Genomic DNA, 15,518 nt, shown 5'->3' with positions numbered 1-15,518 from the left:
ACAAGGATGTTGCCAGTGTTGGAGGATTTGAGCTATAGGGAGAGGTTGAATAGGCTGGGGATGTTTTCCTTGGAGCGACGGAGCCTGAGGGGTGACCTTATAGAGGTTTATCAACTTGAAACCCTCCACAGGTTCTGTCTGACTTGCAGATTATTACACATGTATTTCATATTTCCAGCAACTGCAATACATTGCTTTGTAATCTATGAAGCGAATCATGACAAACTCTCAATGGAGTAATCCTGTGCTCTTGGGAAGAAAACATTAATTTTATAATTTTTCCCTTGCTGAGGTGGCAAGAATAATGGTAAGCATGATGATTTAATCAGACCAGAGTCAAAAAATCAGATTCTCATCATTGAACTAAATTATCACTTTTAAATACTTCTTTCTTAGATGGCAAGATCAAATTCGTATTAAAAAGCCTCATTGCATATATTTGCATCTTATTAATCTTCCTTCCCTAGATGGAGCTGCCTCCCTGGTCAATAGGTACAGCATCTCCTTGAACCCTCCAAGCACACAATTGAGGTACAGAAATGCATCAGCCTCAGAACATTGGATTGTTTATGAGCAGGGAGCACTCGGTCCCTCAATGGGAGCGTTTCTGGACAGTCAAGTAATCGTCATTGCCTTCGCACAGAATGAAAGGCACCTAGCTTCTGGCTCAGAGGTTGAACTTCAGTGCAGAGGGAAAGGCTTTAGCTGACCTTTAGTCAGAAGTCTAAACGGTTTGGCTGTGATGACAGTGCCACTTCACTCCCACCAATACTCCCTATTATCAGCTTTTCTTTTTCCCCAGCTCACCATTAACCGTTTTTTTTTGGTCTGGCCAACTGCCCTTTCTCTTGAGCTCTACCTCCACTCATTGTGTCATCCTTCAACAAGGATTCAGCATACAGAGCAACCTTTTCCTAGCTACCATTAGTTCTGAAGAAGAAACGCTGGACCCAAAACATTAACTCTACTTTCCCTCCATGGATGCTGCCAAACCTGTTAAATTTCTTCAGCAAAGGGTTCTTTTTCACAACTCCTGAGCCCAGCAGCAGATCTGCACATGCGCTAGTCCGACGAGCCGTTCAGGTGTGTGACAGTGCGCAGGCGCAGTTGACATTTGTGCTGCCTCGTTCTGCTCCGCGTGTTGGGGAGTTGTCGCTCGTGCACCATGATTCGAAATCTGCTGGCGCAGCAAATACAAGACTGGTTTACCATCGGGAAAACCGTCACCGGCGTCGAACTGTTGGCTGATGCCTCGAGCCTGGAGGAGGTGGTGGAGCCTGAAAAGCCCCGACTGAAGCGGTGAGAAATCGACAACCACCACGTGTGGGTTTCACAAACAAACCAAAACATAGCTTGCTGGAGAAACTCAGCAACTCTGGCAGCGTCAAAGGGAGACATATTCTCTCTCTTCCTCACTTTTGTGGGAAATGGGCACCAATATTCACATTTCCTGTGCACAGATATATCAAGGCCTATGGTTACATTTAATGGTAATCTACATTTCTTTAGATGTTAAATTCATGGTATGGATTTTTAAACGTGGCAAATGAATTAATTTCAATGAAGATACTGAGATGGACAGACTAACAATACTGATTTTATTGGCACCTCTTTATTCTTCTTTCAATGTAAATATTGTGTCCAGTGAAATAAACTTTTGCAGTGGCTGACTGATTAAGCTGTAGATTTCCCCAGATAGGGGAAATGTTCTTGCATCTACTCTGTCAAGTTCTCTTAGAATTTGGTATGCTTCAACGAGATCGTCCCCCATTCTTTTAACTGCAGAGAATATAGGGTCGGTCTTCTCTGTCTCTAGTCAATCTTACTTGCCTGGAGATCAGTCCAGCCTTTATCACACAGCCTTTATTTACAGTTTTGCTTGATATATCTGCATTTTAGCTTTCAGTGTGTTATGAACATGAATATCTAGGTCAACTCTTCCCAATCTTTTTGCATTAAAGAAATATTCTGCATTTCAGTCCTTTCCTATCCAAGTGGATAACTTGTGTTTTTCATGTTATACTCTATCTGACATGTTCTTGCAAGTCAAAATCTCCTGAAAGCCTTTTTTGCATCCTCCTCGCAGTTCATGTTCTCACCTCATTTTCAGCAAGTTTAGAAATATAACATTTGGTCCCTGAATCACTGATATTAATTGTGAATAGCTGGGGTTGAAACACAAAACTTTGTGGAAGACAACCAGAATTGTATGCAATGTTCTGAAAGTGGCTTTCCCAATATCTTGTACAGTCTCAAAATGACCTCCCCACTCCTGTACTCTGCGGTCTGATCAATGAAGGCAAGCATGCCAAATGCCTCCTTCACCTCCCTGTCCACCTGTGATGCCATTTTCAATTAAATATGAATTTGCACCCCTAAGTCTCTGTTCAACAGCACTCCTCAGGGCCCCACTATTAACTGTATGTATTCTGCTCTGGTTTGCCTTACTGACACCTTGCATCTATCTAAATTAAACTCCTCCCGGTGTTTCTCGGCTCATTGGCCCATCCGATCAAGATTTCGTTGTACACCGAAATAACCACCTTCATAGTCCACCATATCACCTATTTTGGTATCCTCTGCAGCCATATGTCCTATATTCTCATCCAAATCATTGATATTAATAATGAACAACAGTGGACCCAGAGCCAATCCCTGTGTGCACTGCTGTTGACAGACCTTCAGTCTGTGAATAGCAACCTTCTACCATCAAGCCAATTTTGTATCCAATTGGCAATCTCTCCCTGGATGTCATGTGATCTAATCTTGCTAACCAGTCTACCATGCAGGACCTTGTCAAAGGCTTTACTAAAGCCTATGTAGATAATGTCTACCACTCTACCTTCATCCATCTGCTTGGTAACCTCTTCAAACAACTGAATCAAATTTGTGAAACATGATTTCCCACACACTAAGCCAAGCTGATGATCCTTAATCAGTTCTTGCCTTTACAAATGCATGTGATTCTTATTTCTCAGAATGTCCCACAACAGCTTAACCATTCTGCAAGAGCTGGGAATCAAATTAAAAGAGAAAATATTGGAGAAACCTGAGCAAGTCTTACAGCATCTGTGGAGAGAGAAGCAATTAGCATTAATCTGAGTATGACTTCTTTGGAATTGAAGGAAGCTGGAAAGTCGTGGCTTTTGGACTGTAGATAGAGGGGGAGGCAGAGAAAGTGGAACAATTTGCTCAGTCAACCATGTCATTCATAATGGTGGTAAAGGAGGGTTCGATGTATAAAGTAGAAATAAATGTTAACTGTGAAGAGGAGAAAATTGGTGTGCTCTACTGAGAGCAAAGTGAACAAAACACAAACAAGACAGGGTCAGGGAGGACACTGGATGGACACATTGGAATTCTGAGGTCACACTTCTAAGTTGTGTAATTCAATATTTTGTCTTTTGAGGTTTAAGGTGCCCTAATGGAAAGACCGATGTTTCTATTGTTGGCCTTTGTTGGACACCTGCGGGCCATGGATTGAAATGTTAGCAGAAAGTATATTATGAATTGGATTTATTTTGAACCACAAACTTGTAGTTTTGTGGTTATAATTGCTGAGGCATCTTCTTTGAAATTTCAAAGCTTGGGCATCTTAGTACATGAATCGCAGATTAGTTTTGTTGCAGCTGTGCTCTGAGGACGATGTTGGAATCAAGCTTATAATTCAAATAAATGTTTTGATTCAATCATCAAAGTGGCCAATTGATTCCCTTTTGTCCTATTTGAATAAAAGAGACTTTCACCAAGGTTCTTTAATGAATTATATGTAATCTTTATTATATCACAAAAACTTTCTCTTAAAACTGGTAGTAAATTCTGGTTAACATTTCAATTAGAATTGAGTTAAGACTTGTTATTCCTGAACACAACATACAAGACAACAGTCTTTGGAGAGTTTTTTTCAGGCGAGGGAAAAGCGCCCCTTTTGAATAAGCATGGAATATAATGACTTAGGCTGATGGCATTAAACACTTTCGAAAGACTTGGATCAATATCTTCCACTCAGTTTTTAAGGGTTTATAAAGGTGTTAGGAATGCTAATAATTGAAACTTCAGCACATTTCCTGAAATCTTTGCTGTGAAAGGCAAAGAGACTTGCAGCTCCTGATGTTCATTCTTTTCTGACCACATGAATCTGCAAACTGGAAAGCTAAATCCAAGAGAAGTTACTGGACAGCTATTAGTCTGGAGGTACCCAGGGTCTTTCAAAGGCAACTTTTCAAGCAATTGAATATGATAATCCCCATCTCTTATCTCCCTAAAATGTTGCATGGCTTTACTCCAGAGTTCATAAACTTTCTGTAATCACTGTGATCTTACTAAATGATGGAGCAGGTTAAGGGGACCAAGTGGCCTCCTCATGCACATAATTTATATGAACTGTCTTGAAATTTAATGGACACGGTTAAACATCGACACTCGTATTCAATTTTAACAATCAAAGTATATGTCCAAACAAAACACAGTAATGTAAATAAATAATTGTCTGGTCCTGTTGGTTTCACCACATATCAAAAGCAAGAGACCTAAAAATTGGTGAACATTAGCGTTGGGCGATTTTTAAGGTTAGCTGCTGGCAATGTCAACAGACATCATTGTTAGGGTTCCAGGCTTGCAAGCAGTGGTCCTGTGCTAAATTGTGCTAAGTACATTTTATGGTGAAATGAAGGATGAATTGTTTTCAATCCTCTACTGTTGCTATTTTGAGTTGCTGATGAAATAGAAATTTCTATGAATTATAATCAATTAATGTTTTGAGGTAGATGGCTGTGACATGAGATTGTCTTCTTGGACATGGTTTTGAGATGCCTAATCTCTAATTCTCTCCCAAAGTGGTAAGATGAAAGTTTGGGATGGGCTCTAGAAAAGATTTGCATTTACATTGACTGACTGCATAATTATAAATGTCAGTCAGCACTACTATCTCACAGCACCAGGGACCCGGGTTCGATTCCAGCTTTGTCTCTTTGTGAAGTTCTCATTGTATACATGTTGGCTTCTACGGTTTGTTATGGTTTTCTCCAGTGGTCCAAAGATGTGCAGATTAGGTGGATAGGTCATGTTAAATTGCTCTGCAGTGTCCAGAGATGTACAGAATAGGTTGATTTGCCATGGTAAATGTGGGGATTGTCTGGGCAAGATGCTGTTCGAGGGTCAGCGTAAACCTGATGGAATGAATGGCCTCTATTTGCACTGTAGGGATTCTAAAAATCCATGATTCTGTTACTTGCTATCTAAGTTATTGGAAGAGTAGTATTGTGGAAGGTCCCGAATCTTTTCCACTACAGTGGGTTGGATGTTATGTTGACTTTTGTCTACATAACTTGAAATAGTTGGAATTTCTTCTTTGTATTCGTACACAGTTTTGTTCTTTGTTGCAGATGTTTTAGTCCATTGTTGTTTGATGCTTTGCTGCTCACTCTCTTCAGCGTTGTTGATGGAGTCTTGCAGAGCTTGCTTCAAAGTATTGATTGGTTTCTGAGGTACAAGTTCAGTACCAACTGATACTTCTTGACATCTGTATAAAAGATCATTTCCATAGTTAAAGTACTAACATTGCTGTCTTTATATTGGTGTATGTATTTATAAACAAATCATTTTTTCCATTCCTACATCTTATGGTCTTATGTCCATAAATTAAATCATTGGAAGCATTTGCTTGGATGGAAATTTTTTTATAGCGTTATAGATTTGATTAAAGAGAGAGATAGATGGATAGAGTCGAACAGCCCGGAAACAGACACTTCGGTCCAACTTGTCCATGCCGAGTAGATATCCCAACCCAATCTAGTTCCACCTACCAGCACATGGTCCATATCCCTCCAAACCCTTCCTATTCATGTACCCATCCAGTTGCCTTTTTTAAATGTTGCAATTGTATAGCCTCCACCACTTTGCCTGGCAGCTCATTCCATACAGGCACCACCCTCTGCGTGAAAAATTGCCCTTTAGGTCTCCTCTTACCCTAAACCTCCGTGTCTCGTTCTGGACTCCCCCACCCCCCACCCCAGGGAAGAGACTTTGTCTATTTATCCTGTCCATGCCCCTCATGATTTTGTAAAGCTCTCTCAGGTCACCCCTCAGCCTCCGACATTCCAGGGAAAACAGCCTCAGCCTATTCACCTCTCCCTATAGCACAAATCCTCCAACCCTGGCAATATCCTTGTAAATCTTTTCTGAACCCTTTCAAGTTTCACTACATCTTTCCAATAGGAAGGAGACCAGAATTGCACACAATATTTCAAAAGTGGCCAAACCAATGTCCTGTACAGCCGCAAAATGACCTGCGAACTCCTGTACTCAATACGCTGATCAGTAAAGGAAAGCATACTAAGCGCCTTCTTCACTATCTTATCTACCTGTGACTCTACTTTCAAGGAGCTATGAGCCTGCACTCCAAGGTCTCTTTGTTCAGCGACACTCCCCAGGACCTTACCATTAAGTGTATAAGTCCTGCTAATGTTTGCTTTCCCAAAATGCAGCACCTCTAGTTTTCTGGCACCTCCCCTGTGACTATCGATGATATAAATATCTCAGCAAGGGGCCCAGCAATCACGTTTCTAGCTTCTCGGAGTTATACAGTACAGCTGATTAGGTCCAGGGGATTTATCCATTTTTATGTGTTTCCAGACATCCAGCACTTGCTCCTCTGTAATATGGACATTTTTCAAGATGTTACCATCTTCCATGTCCTTTACCACAGTAAACAATGATGCAAAATACTCATTTAGTATCACCCCATCTCGTGCAGCTCCACACAAAGGCTGACTTGCTGATTTTTGAGGGGCCCTATTCTCTCCCTAGTTATTTCCCGAGACTAGGTCAAGTTTTGCACCTTCTCTAGTAGGTGCATCCACATACTGAATCAGAAAATCTCCCTGTGCACACTTAACAAATTCCTCGCCATCTAAACCCTTAACAGTATGGCAGCTCCAGTCAATGTTTGGAAAGTCAAAATCTCCTACCATAACCACCCTTTTATTCTTACAGATTAATGAGATGCCCTTTAAAATTTGTTTCTCAGTTAGATAAAGGAACGGCTGGAAAATGGGAAGCCTTCAGAAATGAGTTAACGAGAGTCCAGAGAGTTAACGTCCTAGGGAGTGTTGCTGAACAAAGAGACCTTGGAGTGCAGGTTCATAGCTCCTTGGTCAGAGTATTGAGTATAGAAGTCGGCATGTTATGTTGTGGCTGTACAGGACATTTGTTATGCCATTTTAGGAATATTGCGTGCAATTCTGGTCTCCTTCTATTGGAAAGATGTTGTGAAACTTGAAAGGTTTCAGAAAAGATTTACAAGGATGTTGCCAGGTTGGAGGATTTGAACTAAAGGGAGAGGCTGAACAGGCTGGGACTATTTTCCCTGGAGAGTTGGAGACTGAGGGGTGACTTTATAGAGGCTTATAAAATCATGAGGGGCATGGAGAGGGTAAATAGTCAGTCCTTTCCCTGGGATGGGTGTGTCTAGAACAAGAGGGCAGGTTTAGGATGAGAGGGGAAAGATATAAAAGAGACCTAAGGGGCAACTTTTTCCCGCAGAGCTTGGTACGTGTATGGAATGAGCTGCCAGAGGAAGTAGTGGAGGCTAGTATAATTGCATCATTTAAAAGGCATCTGGATGGGTATATGAATAGGAAGGGTTTGGAGGGATGTGGGCTGTATGCTGGCAGGTGGGACTAGATTGGGTTGGGATATCTGGTCGGTATGGACAGGTTAGACCGAAGGGTCTGTTTCTGTGCTGCATATCTCTATGACTGTAAATGCAGTTTAATTTACCTTGTCCTCTGCTTTGTCCCTGCCTGCCCTGAACGTTTGACTCTCATATCAACTGCACCAGTCTCCGATTGATCTCTTTCCTCACTAGTTCCCATCCCCCCCTCCCCACCTTACTAGTTTAAATCCTCCTGAGCAGCTCTAGCAAATCTCCCTGCCAGTATATTAGTCCCTTTCCAATTTAGGTGCAATCTGTCTTTCTTGTACCGGTCACTTCTACTGCAAAATAGCTTCCAATGATCCAAAAATGTGAATCCTTCTCCCATACACTAGGTCCTCAGCCATGCATTCATCTGCTCTATCCTCCTATTCCTGCCCTCACTAGCTCGTAGCACTGGGAGTAATCCAGATATTACTGTCCTTGAGGGGCCTACTTTTTAAATTTCTGCCTAACTCTCCGTAATCTCCCTTCAGAGTCTCAACCTTTTCCCTTCCAATGTCGTTGGTTCCAATGTGGACAATGACCTCCTGCTGGCCCCTGTCCCCTGTGAGAACATTCTGCACCCTCTCTGAGACATCCTTGATCCTGGCACCAGGGAAACAACACACCATTCTGCTTTTTCTCTGCTGGCCACCGAAATGTCTGTCTGCATCTCTGACTACAGAATCCCCTAACAATATTGATCTCTTGGAAGCCAATGTACCCCTCTTTGCATTAAAGCCAGTCTCAATACCAGAAACTTGGCTGTTCGTGTTATGTTCCCCTGAGAACCCATCACCCCCTACATTTTCCAAAACAGCATACCTGTTTGAAATGGTATATCCACAAAAGACTCCTGCCCTAGGTGCTGACCTCTCTTGCCCTTCCTGGAGTTAACCCATCTATGTGACTGTATCTGAGACTTCCCCCCCCTTCCTATAACTGCCATCCATCACATCCTGTTGCTGTTGCAAATTCCTCATCGCTTCTATCTGTGTCTCCAACCGATTCACTCGATCTGATAAGATTTGCAGCCAACAGCATTTATGGCAGATATAATCCGCAATAACCCTTAAACTCTTTAAACTCCCACATCTAACAAGAAGTATATCTCACTGCAAAGGCCATTTTTGCTCCTTCACAATCTACAGACCCAGAAAATAACACCGTCTTATTCTTCTACAAACACTGCCCCAGGTTAAATTAATAGTTATGGCTTATATTTTAAGTTTAATCAAAATACTTACCTCCAAAAACAATCATTTCTTTCTTGAGCTAACTAAATCAAAATTTGCAGACTGTTCTCTAGGAAGGGCCTAACCAAGCTCTGATACAATGGAACAAGTATCACTACTGCACTCGTTTCCTCTTGCAAAAAACATTAACATTCCATTAGCCTTCTTAATAGAATAGAATCCCTATAGTGTGGAAACAGGCCCTTCAGTCCAGTAAGTCCACACCGACCCTCTGAAGAGAATTCCACTTGAATTCAATCTCCTATTACTCTACATTTGCCCTTAACTAACACATCCCTGAACACTATGGGCAACATAGCATGGCTAATTCACCTAACCTGCACATCTTTGGATTGTGGGAGAAAACTGGAGCACCCGGAGGAAACCCATGCAGACATGGGGAGAATGTGTAAACTCCACACACGGTCGCCTGAGGCTGGAATTGAACCCAGGTGTCTGGCGCTGTGAGGCAACAGTGCTAACCACTGAGTCACTGTACTGCCCTCTTGCCTGCTGCACCTCAATATTAGCCTTTAGTAACGTATTAACAAAGACATCTAGTTTCCTTTGTGCATCTATACTTTATAACTTCTTATTTAAGAAATACTTTGCACGTTTGTTTCTCCTTCTAATGTGAATACTCTCTCAATTTTTTTACCTTGTGTTCCACCTATCATGTTCTCGATCATTCACCAAGCCTGTCCAAATCCTTCTGAAGCCGCTTATTTTCATAGCACACATTTCTGCTTAGCTTTGTATCATTCTACAAATTTGGAAATATTTCACCTAGTTGCTATCTCCAAATCTCGATATATATACTGTGAAATACTGGAATCTAAGTACTGATCTTTGCAATATTCCATTGGTCACAGCCTGCTACTCTGAGAAAGATCCATTTAATCCGACTGTGTTTTTAGTCTGTAGCTAATCATTGATCCATGCCAGTACGTTACCTCCTATCCCATGTGTTTTAAACTTTCTCTCCAGCCTTTTGTGGAGCACTTTATCAAAAACCTTCTTAAAATCAAAGTATACTTAATTCCATTGGCTCTGCTTTATCAATTTTGTTGGTAATGGAAAAAGAATAAAATTATAAGAATAGGACAACAAGGCCACAGATTTGAGGTAGTGAGATGTGCAAATCTAGAATTGTTTGCATGGATAGTAAATTGAAGAACTTTATAGTCGAGGTAACAATGCAAATGAATGCTGCAAATGGGACACATTGAAAGGGCATTTTTGAATAATTATGTTGTGATGGGCTTTTATTTCCAATGTTATTTTGTTATCTTCGTGCACAACAAATTAGCCCAGTAAAGTGTAAAAACAATGAATGATTAACTACCATGAGTGTTTTTCATTAGCTCACTCAGAGATATATCAGCTTGCCTTTTAACTCCTGTTTCATGGCTCATTGCATTGCTGCTTTTTGCATCCAGTGTACAATAGAAATGATGAGGAATGTTTGTCTTTATTTTCAAATAAAGTACTAGATGTATTTATTGCAGTTAAATTTTTAGGCCCATTTTTTCCCTTTGATATCGCAATTATATTTTCTAAAACTATGACCAAAATGTAGTTTAAGTTTCAAACTTATGAATGCAGAAAGAACACAATGAGGAACAGGAGTAGGAAATTTGGCTCTTTGAACCTTTTTATCTACCATTCAGTATGATCATGGCTCTATCTCAATGCAATATTTCCCACTTTATCTCCACACCCTTGATGGCTTTAATATAGCAAATACTAAAGATAATTCTGTCTTTCCTGGGCTAGACCATTTTGAAAACTAAGATCATCATGAACAGTATGATAAAAAGCTCTAGATTTCATCGCGAATGTTTTATTGCTGTGTTCGTGTGCTTGACTGACTTTTCATTGCACTTGAGTGCTGCACAATTTGAGATGCTTCATTGCTTGCACATCCAAGATACATTGGCATTATTTTGAAGGAGAGCAGAGAAGTTCTCCCTAGTGAGATGTTAAAGGGTTAATTTGTTCTGCTGACCTGTCAGAAATTGGATGTTTTGGGTGGAGGGTAGTATGTCTTGCAGGCAGAATGTACAAGTTTATATTGCTATCTCCTGCAGTTCAGAACCAATGTACATAGCCATCTCCTGCAGTTAAGAAACAATTTAAATAAACATCTCCTACAGTTAAGAAATAATGAGAACACTGTATTTCAGAATCTAACCACATGCTGTAGTTAAGCAACAATGTAAATCGGATTCTGTAGTTATGAAATGTTCAAATCCCTACATTGTCTTGAGTGGCATATGACTTTGGGGGAGTAGCAGGGTCTGTCTTGTGGGCATTCTGATGGTAATGTAAAATTCTGCATAAAGAGAGGACTGTTTTCTTGTTCAGGGAGAGCTTTGCTTGACATGGTTCGCAAGTATTGCGAAGTGTTAAGTAATCCTCCAAACGCTTGTACTTAATAAATTTTGGCTGTTCCCAGATGTTGGCGTTTTGCAGTTGCATCAAGTGTGTAAGAATCTCAAGGAAAAGAACTAACACCAATGTCCAGACTAATTTTAACCTCACTATAAGAAAATATCAGATCATCCCATTTGTTTGGGAGATCTTGCTGTAGCTACTTATTAGATTGCAGCGCAGAATTCAGTTGTACTTCATTTGTTGTACAATGCTTTGGAATGTCCTGAAATCAGCAAAAATACTTTATCGATACTCATCTGTGTTTTGCATTACCAGATAGGAGAGCAGCATTACTAGAAGCTGAAGCAAATTTTGCCTGCTTGAATTCTGATGGCTGTTCAAAGCAGGATCGAAAGAGGATATCTGACGGTAGGATGTTGGAAGTGAGGAAATGAAAGTAATCCTGTTATGAATGGGTGCATCCTAATTTATTGAATTCTAGTTTGCTATATTGTGTAACTGGATAAGTTCCATTTTCATTAGGAATCAACTCACTTTGAAAACTTTGACATGACAGGGATGGATGTATGAACACAGAAATTTCAAATATATCTGATTGTCAGGTTGAATGCCATGTTCCTTACTCAGGTAGGTGGCAGATTTCTGAATTTTTTGTTGATCATTGGATAAGTTTGCCAGCTTTTGGGATTCTTTCGAGATTCAGTTACATATTTTGCTGCCGCGGTTTGATTGGATCTGTGAGAATGGTCTTGCTCACATATATTTAAAAAAATGGTAATTGTGTAATTTAAATTAATGAGGACAAATGTTTCAGAATTTTGAAAGTCGTGTCACTACGTGACTGTTTCATACAAAAAAAATAAAATGACAGAGTAATTCCATTTGCTTAGTATTTAGACCTGAATGTTTTGGTTGGATTGAAAAGACAAATTTAGCTGTACCTTAGTAATTCAAAGAGAAAACACAATGTAATGTGTAGAAAACAATTGCTGAAAGTTAATTTCTAAAATGTCATTTGTATTTCAAGGAGACAGGTGACATTTTCTCAGGTTCTGATTAATTCCAAGAATGTCTTCCAATTAGTCAGCATTAACAAGAAATGAGGAATCTGAAGCGCAAATACAGCTGACTTGGCATAACATTGAATTAGTATGTTCCAGCTTTTTTGCATCTCTTTAGTCAGCATTGTGCACTCAGCTCGAGTAAGGCAACATTAAACAATCTGCTTTCAACCATTTGGTCTTGTTCTCTTGTTCTGAAAGACGTTCTTGAAATAGAACATAGAACATGAAAATTACAGCACAGAACAGGCCGTTTGGCCCACAATGTTGTGCCGAGGATTAATCCTAATCTAAAATAAAATAACGTAACCTACGCACCACTCAATTCACTGCTGTCCATGCGCATGTCCAGCAGTCGCTTAAATGTCCCTAATGACTCTCCTTTGATCACCACCACTGGCAACGCATTCCATGCATTCACAACTCTCTGCATAAAGAACCTACCTGTGATGTCTCCTTTATACCTTCCTCAGCATCTTTAAAACTATGATCCCTAGTGGCAGTCAGTCCTGCCCTGGGGAAAAGTCTCTATCCATGCCTCTCATTACCTTGTATACCTCGATCTCTTCCTCTTCCTCTCCGGAGAGAAAAGTCCCAGCTTAGTCGACCACTCTTTGTAAGACAAGCCCTCTAGTCCAGGCAGTATCCTGGTAAACCTCTTTTGTACTCTCTCCAAAGCCTTTGCATCTTTTTTATAATAGGGCGACCAGAACTGGACAACCACAAAATCTCCTGTTGGTCTGTCTAACTATCGAGTCCCCTACCACTAGTGCTTTTTTATTCTCCCCCTACCCTTCTGAGCCTCAGTGCTAGAGATCTGACAACTATGGCTTTCCCCTGGTAGGCTGTCCCCACCAGCAGTGTCCAAAACGGTATACTTATTGCTGAGGGGAACAGCCACAGGGAATCCCTGCTCTGTCAGTTCCCTTTCCTCCCCCTGACTGTGACACAGCTGTCCTTATCCTGTGTCTGAGGAGAGACCACATCTCTGTACATCCTCTCAATTCCCCCTCAGCCTCCAGTTGATCCACAGCTCATCCAGCTCCGGTTCCCTAACTCGGTTTTTGAGGAGCTCGAGTTGGGTGCACTTCCTCCAGATGTGGCCAGCGGAGACATGTCGTGTCCCTCAGCTGCCACATTCTGCAGGAGGAACATGCAACAGCCCTAACAGGCATACTCCGCTAATCTGAAAACCCACGCAGGACTAAACAAAGAAGAGAAAAAGAAACCCGAAGAACTTACCGAGTTTACACCCTTATTAAGGTTAGAGGAGGTGGATGGGAAGGAGACCCTACAGTGTAAACCCTACAGAACATTAAATGATTATGAAGTATATTTATTTTTAAATGGATGAGATCTAAACCGGAGATCCAACAGTGTAGGGTCTCTGGTTTGGATGTCACCCACTTTAAATGATTATTAAGTATATTTATTCTTATGTTCTTCCCTTACTTGGCACCCATTGGAAGGTTTAGCTGAGATTTTATTTGTAGCATAGAAAAATTCAAGTAAAATTGCAAGGTAGGACAATGGGCTAGATTTGAAGTATAATGTGCAAATCTAGAACTGTTTGAATGGATAGTAAATAGGCAAACCTTTATAGACTGGACGTAAAAACACAAATGGCATTCTGCAAGGGGATACATTAAAAGAAGATTTTTGAATAATTATGTTATCGTAGTCTGAATTACAATTCTTTTCATTGTTATTTTCTGATCTTTGCATGCAACAAATCACTCAGTAAAGTGCAGCTACTGTGAAAGGAAACCTGCTGACTCTGCGTTTAGTGCAAAAGTCCATGGTGCTATCAGAGTTTGATTTTTTTATTTTTAAATAAAATTGAAAGATTCTAAAACATCATTTTCAATAAGCTTAGTATGAAAATTTACTTCAGTTTGCAATATATTTGCTTAAGGAATGTCTGTGGCATTAGTTTAGCAACAGATAGAATTATAGAATCCCTGCAGTGCAAGTACGTTGTTGAAATAATCTTCAAATCTGCTTACCTGTCAATTTGTTTCCTTTTTGACATTGGGAGAAATATCTCAAGGTGTGATCAATTAATCTGAATCTTCTGCGTAGCTGAGAGGGGTGGTTGACAACTAATACTACCTGAAGCTGCTGTTCACTGTTGGATGTAGCTTCCAGTTAGCAACCTCATCTGTGGAAGGCAGACCCAGTTTCATTGTAACATAACTTGTCACATGCACCATACAAATCCAGCTAAGTAATATAAACTTTGATTTTAGCCTTCAGTCATGATCTGCAAATGTAGAGACTGAATTTCTTTAAAGTATTTTTTTGATATCAAAGGCTTTGTCATTGATATGTGAATTGGAAATGCATTTGAGTGTTGCGCTAGATGTGTGCCTCTGGGGATAGCATCTTTATTTGTTTCAGTTTGTGTACCTCAAATTATGTTAAAAAAATTTAAGCATTAAATGTTTTGAGAAGTTTATATTTTGTTAATTTCAAAAGTGAATGGTGATGACAGGTTTTTTTTGTTGTAAAATATTTATTGTAGAAGATTGTTTTTTTAAAAAAATGCTGAATTGAGGAATTTAGCATAAGTATATTTAATAAAAAAATTGTACAAAGGTTAATCAGTGACATGACACTTGTGCATTCACGTGAATTACGAAAATAAGATGACGTGCTAAAAATGATAATGTGGGGATTATTATATGGTCAGTGCTAGTTGTATGTTTCATGCAGCTTTTATGATATTTTGTAATCTTTCCCTTCCTTGCCTCAAATTTACTCTTCACCTTAGCTTATGACATCATTGACTGGTAGTATGATTTAATATTTGGCTCGTCAAGTCCATTGTGACTCCCTGCAAGGCCACTTTAGCTATTTCCATTCCCTAACCTTTCACTTGGCTTACACCATTCGTGAATCAAAGGGGTGTTTTTCGTTGTCATGGTTGACATAGTCTTTGAGAGTAGTCTTTGCTGTGGCAGTCTTCATTCTTGTGAGAGGATTTTTTGCTGTGAGGTACTGTGACCTTTGCCTTGATTGCTTTACCTACTCCTTAAACACAAATTAGATTTGGCAGGAACTGTTGTATTTGGTAGCTTTTTGTGCCTCTGTATTATACTTGATGGCTGTTTTTGTGGAACCAAATTT

The 15,518-nt window shown here is 40.1% G+C and overlaps 1 protein-coding gene across 1 annotated transcript in view; it reads left to right on the top strand.

The window, feature by feature from the left end:
* Window positions 1–1,165: 1,165 nt before the first annotated feature.
* The window catches only part of tdrd9 (tudor domain containing 9), a 139,370-nt gene continuing 125,017 nt past the window's right edge, over window positions 1,166–15,518 (top strand). Inside the window, 2 exon segments of the mRNA XM_060828974.1 lie at window positions 1,166–1,299; window positions 5,385–5,486. Coding sequence (XP_060684957.1) covers window positions 1,166–1,299; window positions 5,385–5,486 — 236 coding nt within the window.

Source organism: Hemiscyllium ocellatum, chromosome 8 (assembly GCF_020745735.1).
Source record: "Hemiscyllium ocellatum isolate sHemOce1 chromosome 8, sHemOce1.pat.X.cur, whole genome shotgun sequence".
Taxonomy (NCBI): Eukaryota; Metazoa; Chordata; class Chondrichthyes; order Orectolobiformes; family Hemiscylliidae; genus Hemiscyllium; species Hemiscyllium ocellatum.
This window is presented reverse-complemented; position numbering and strand designations above follow the sequence as displayed.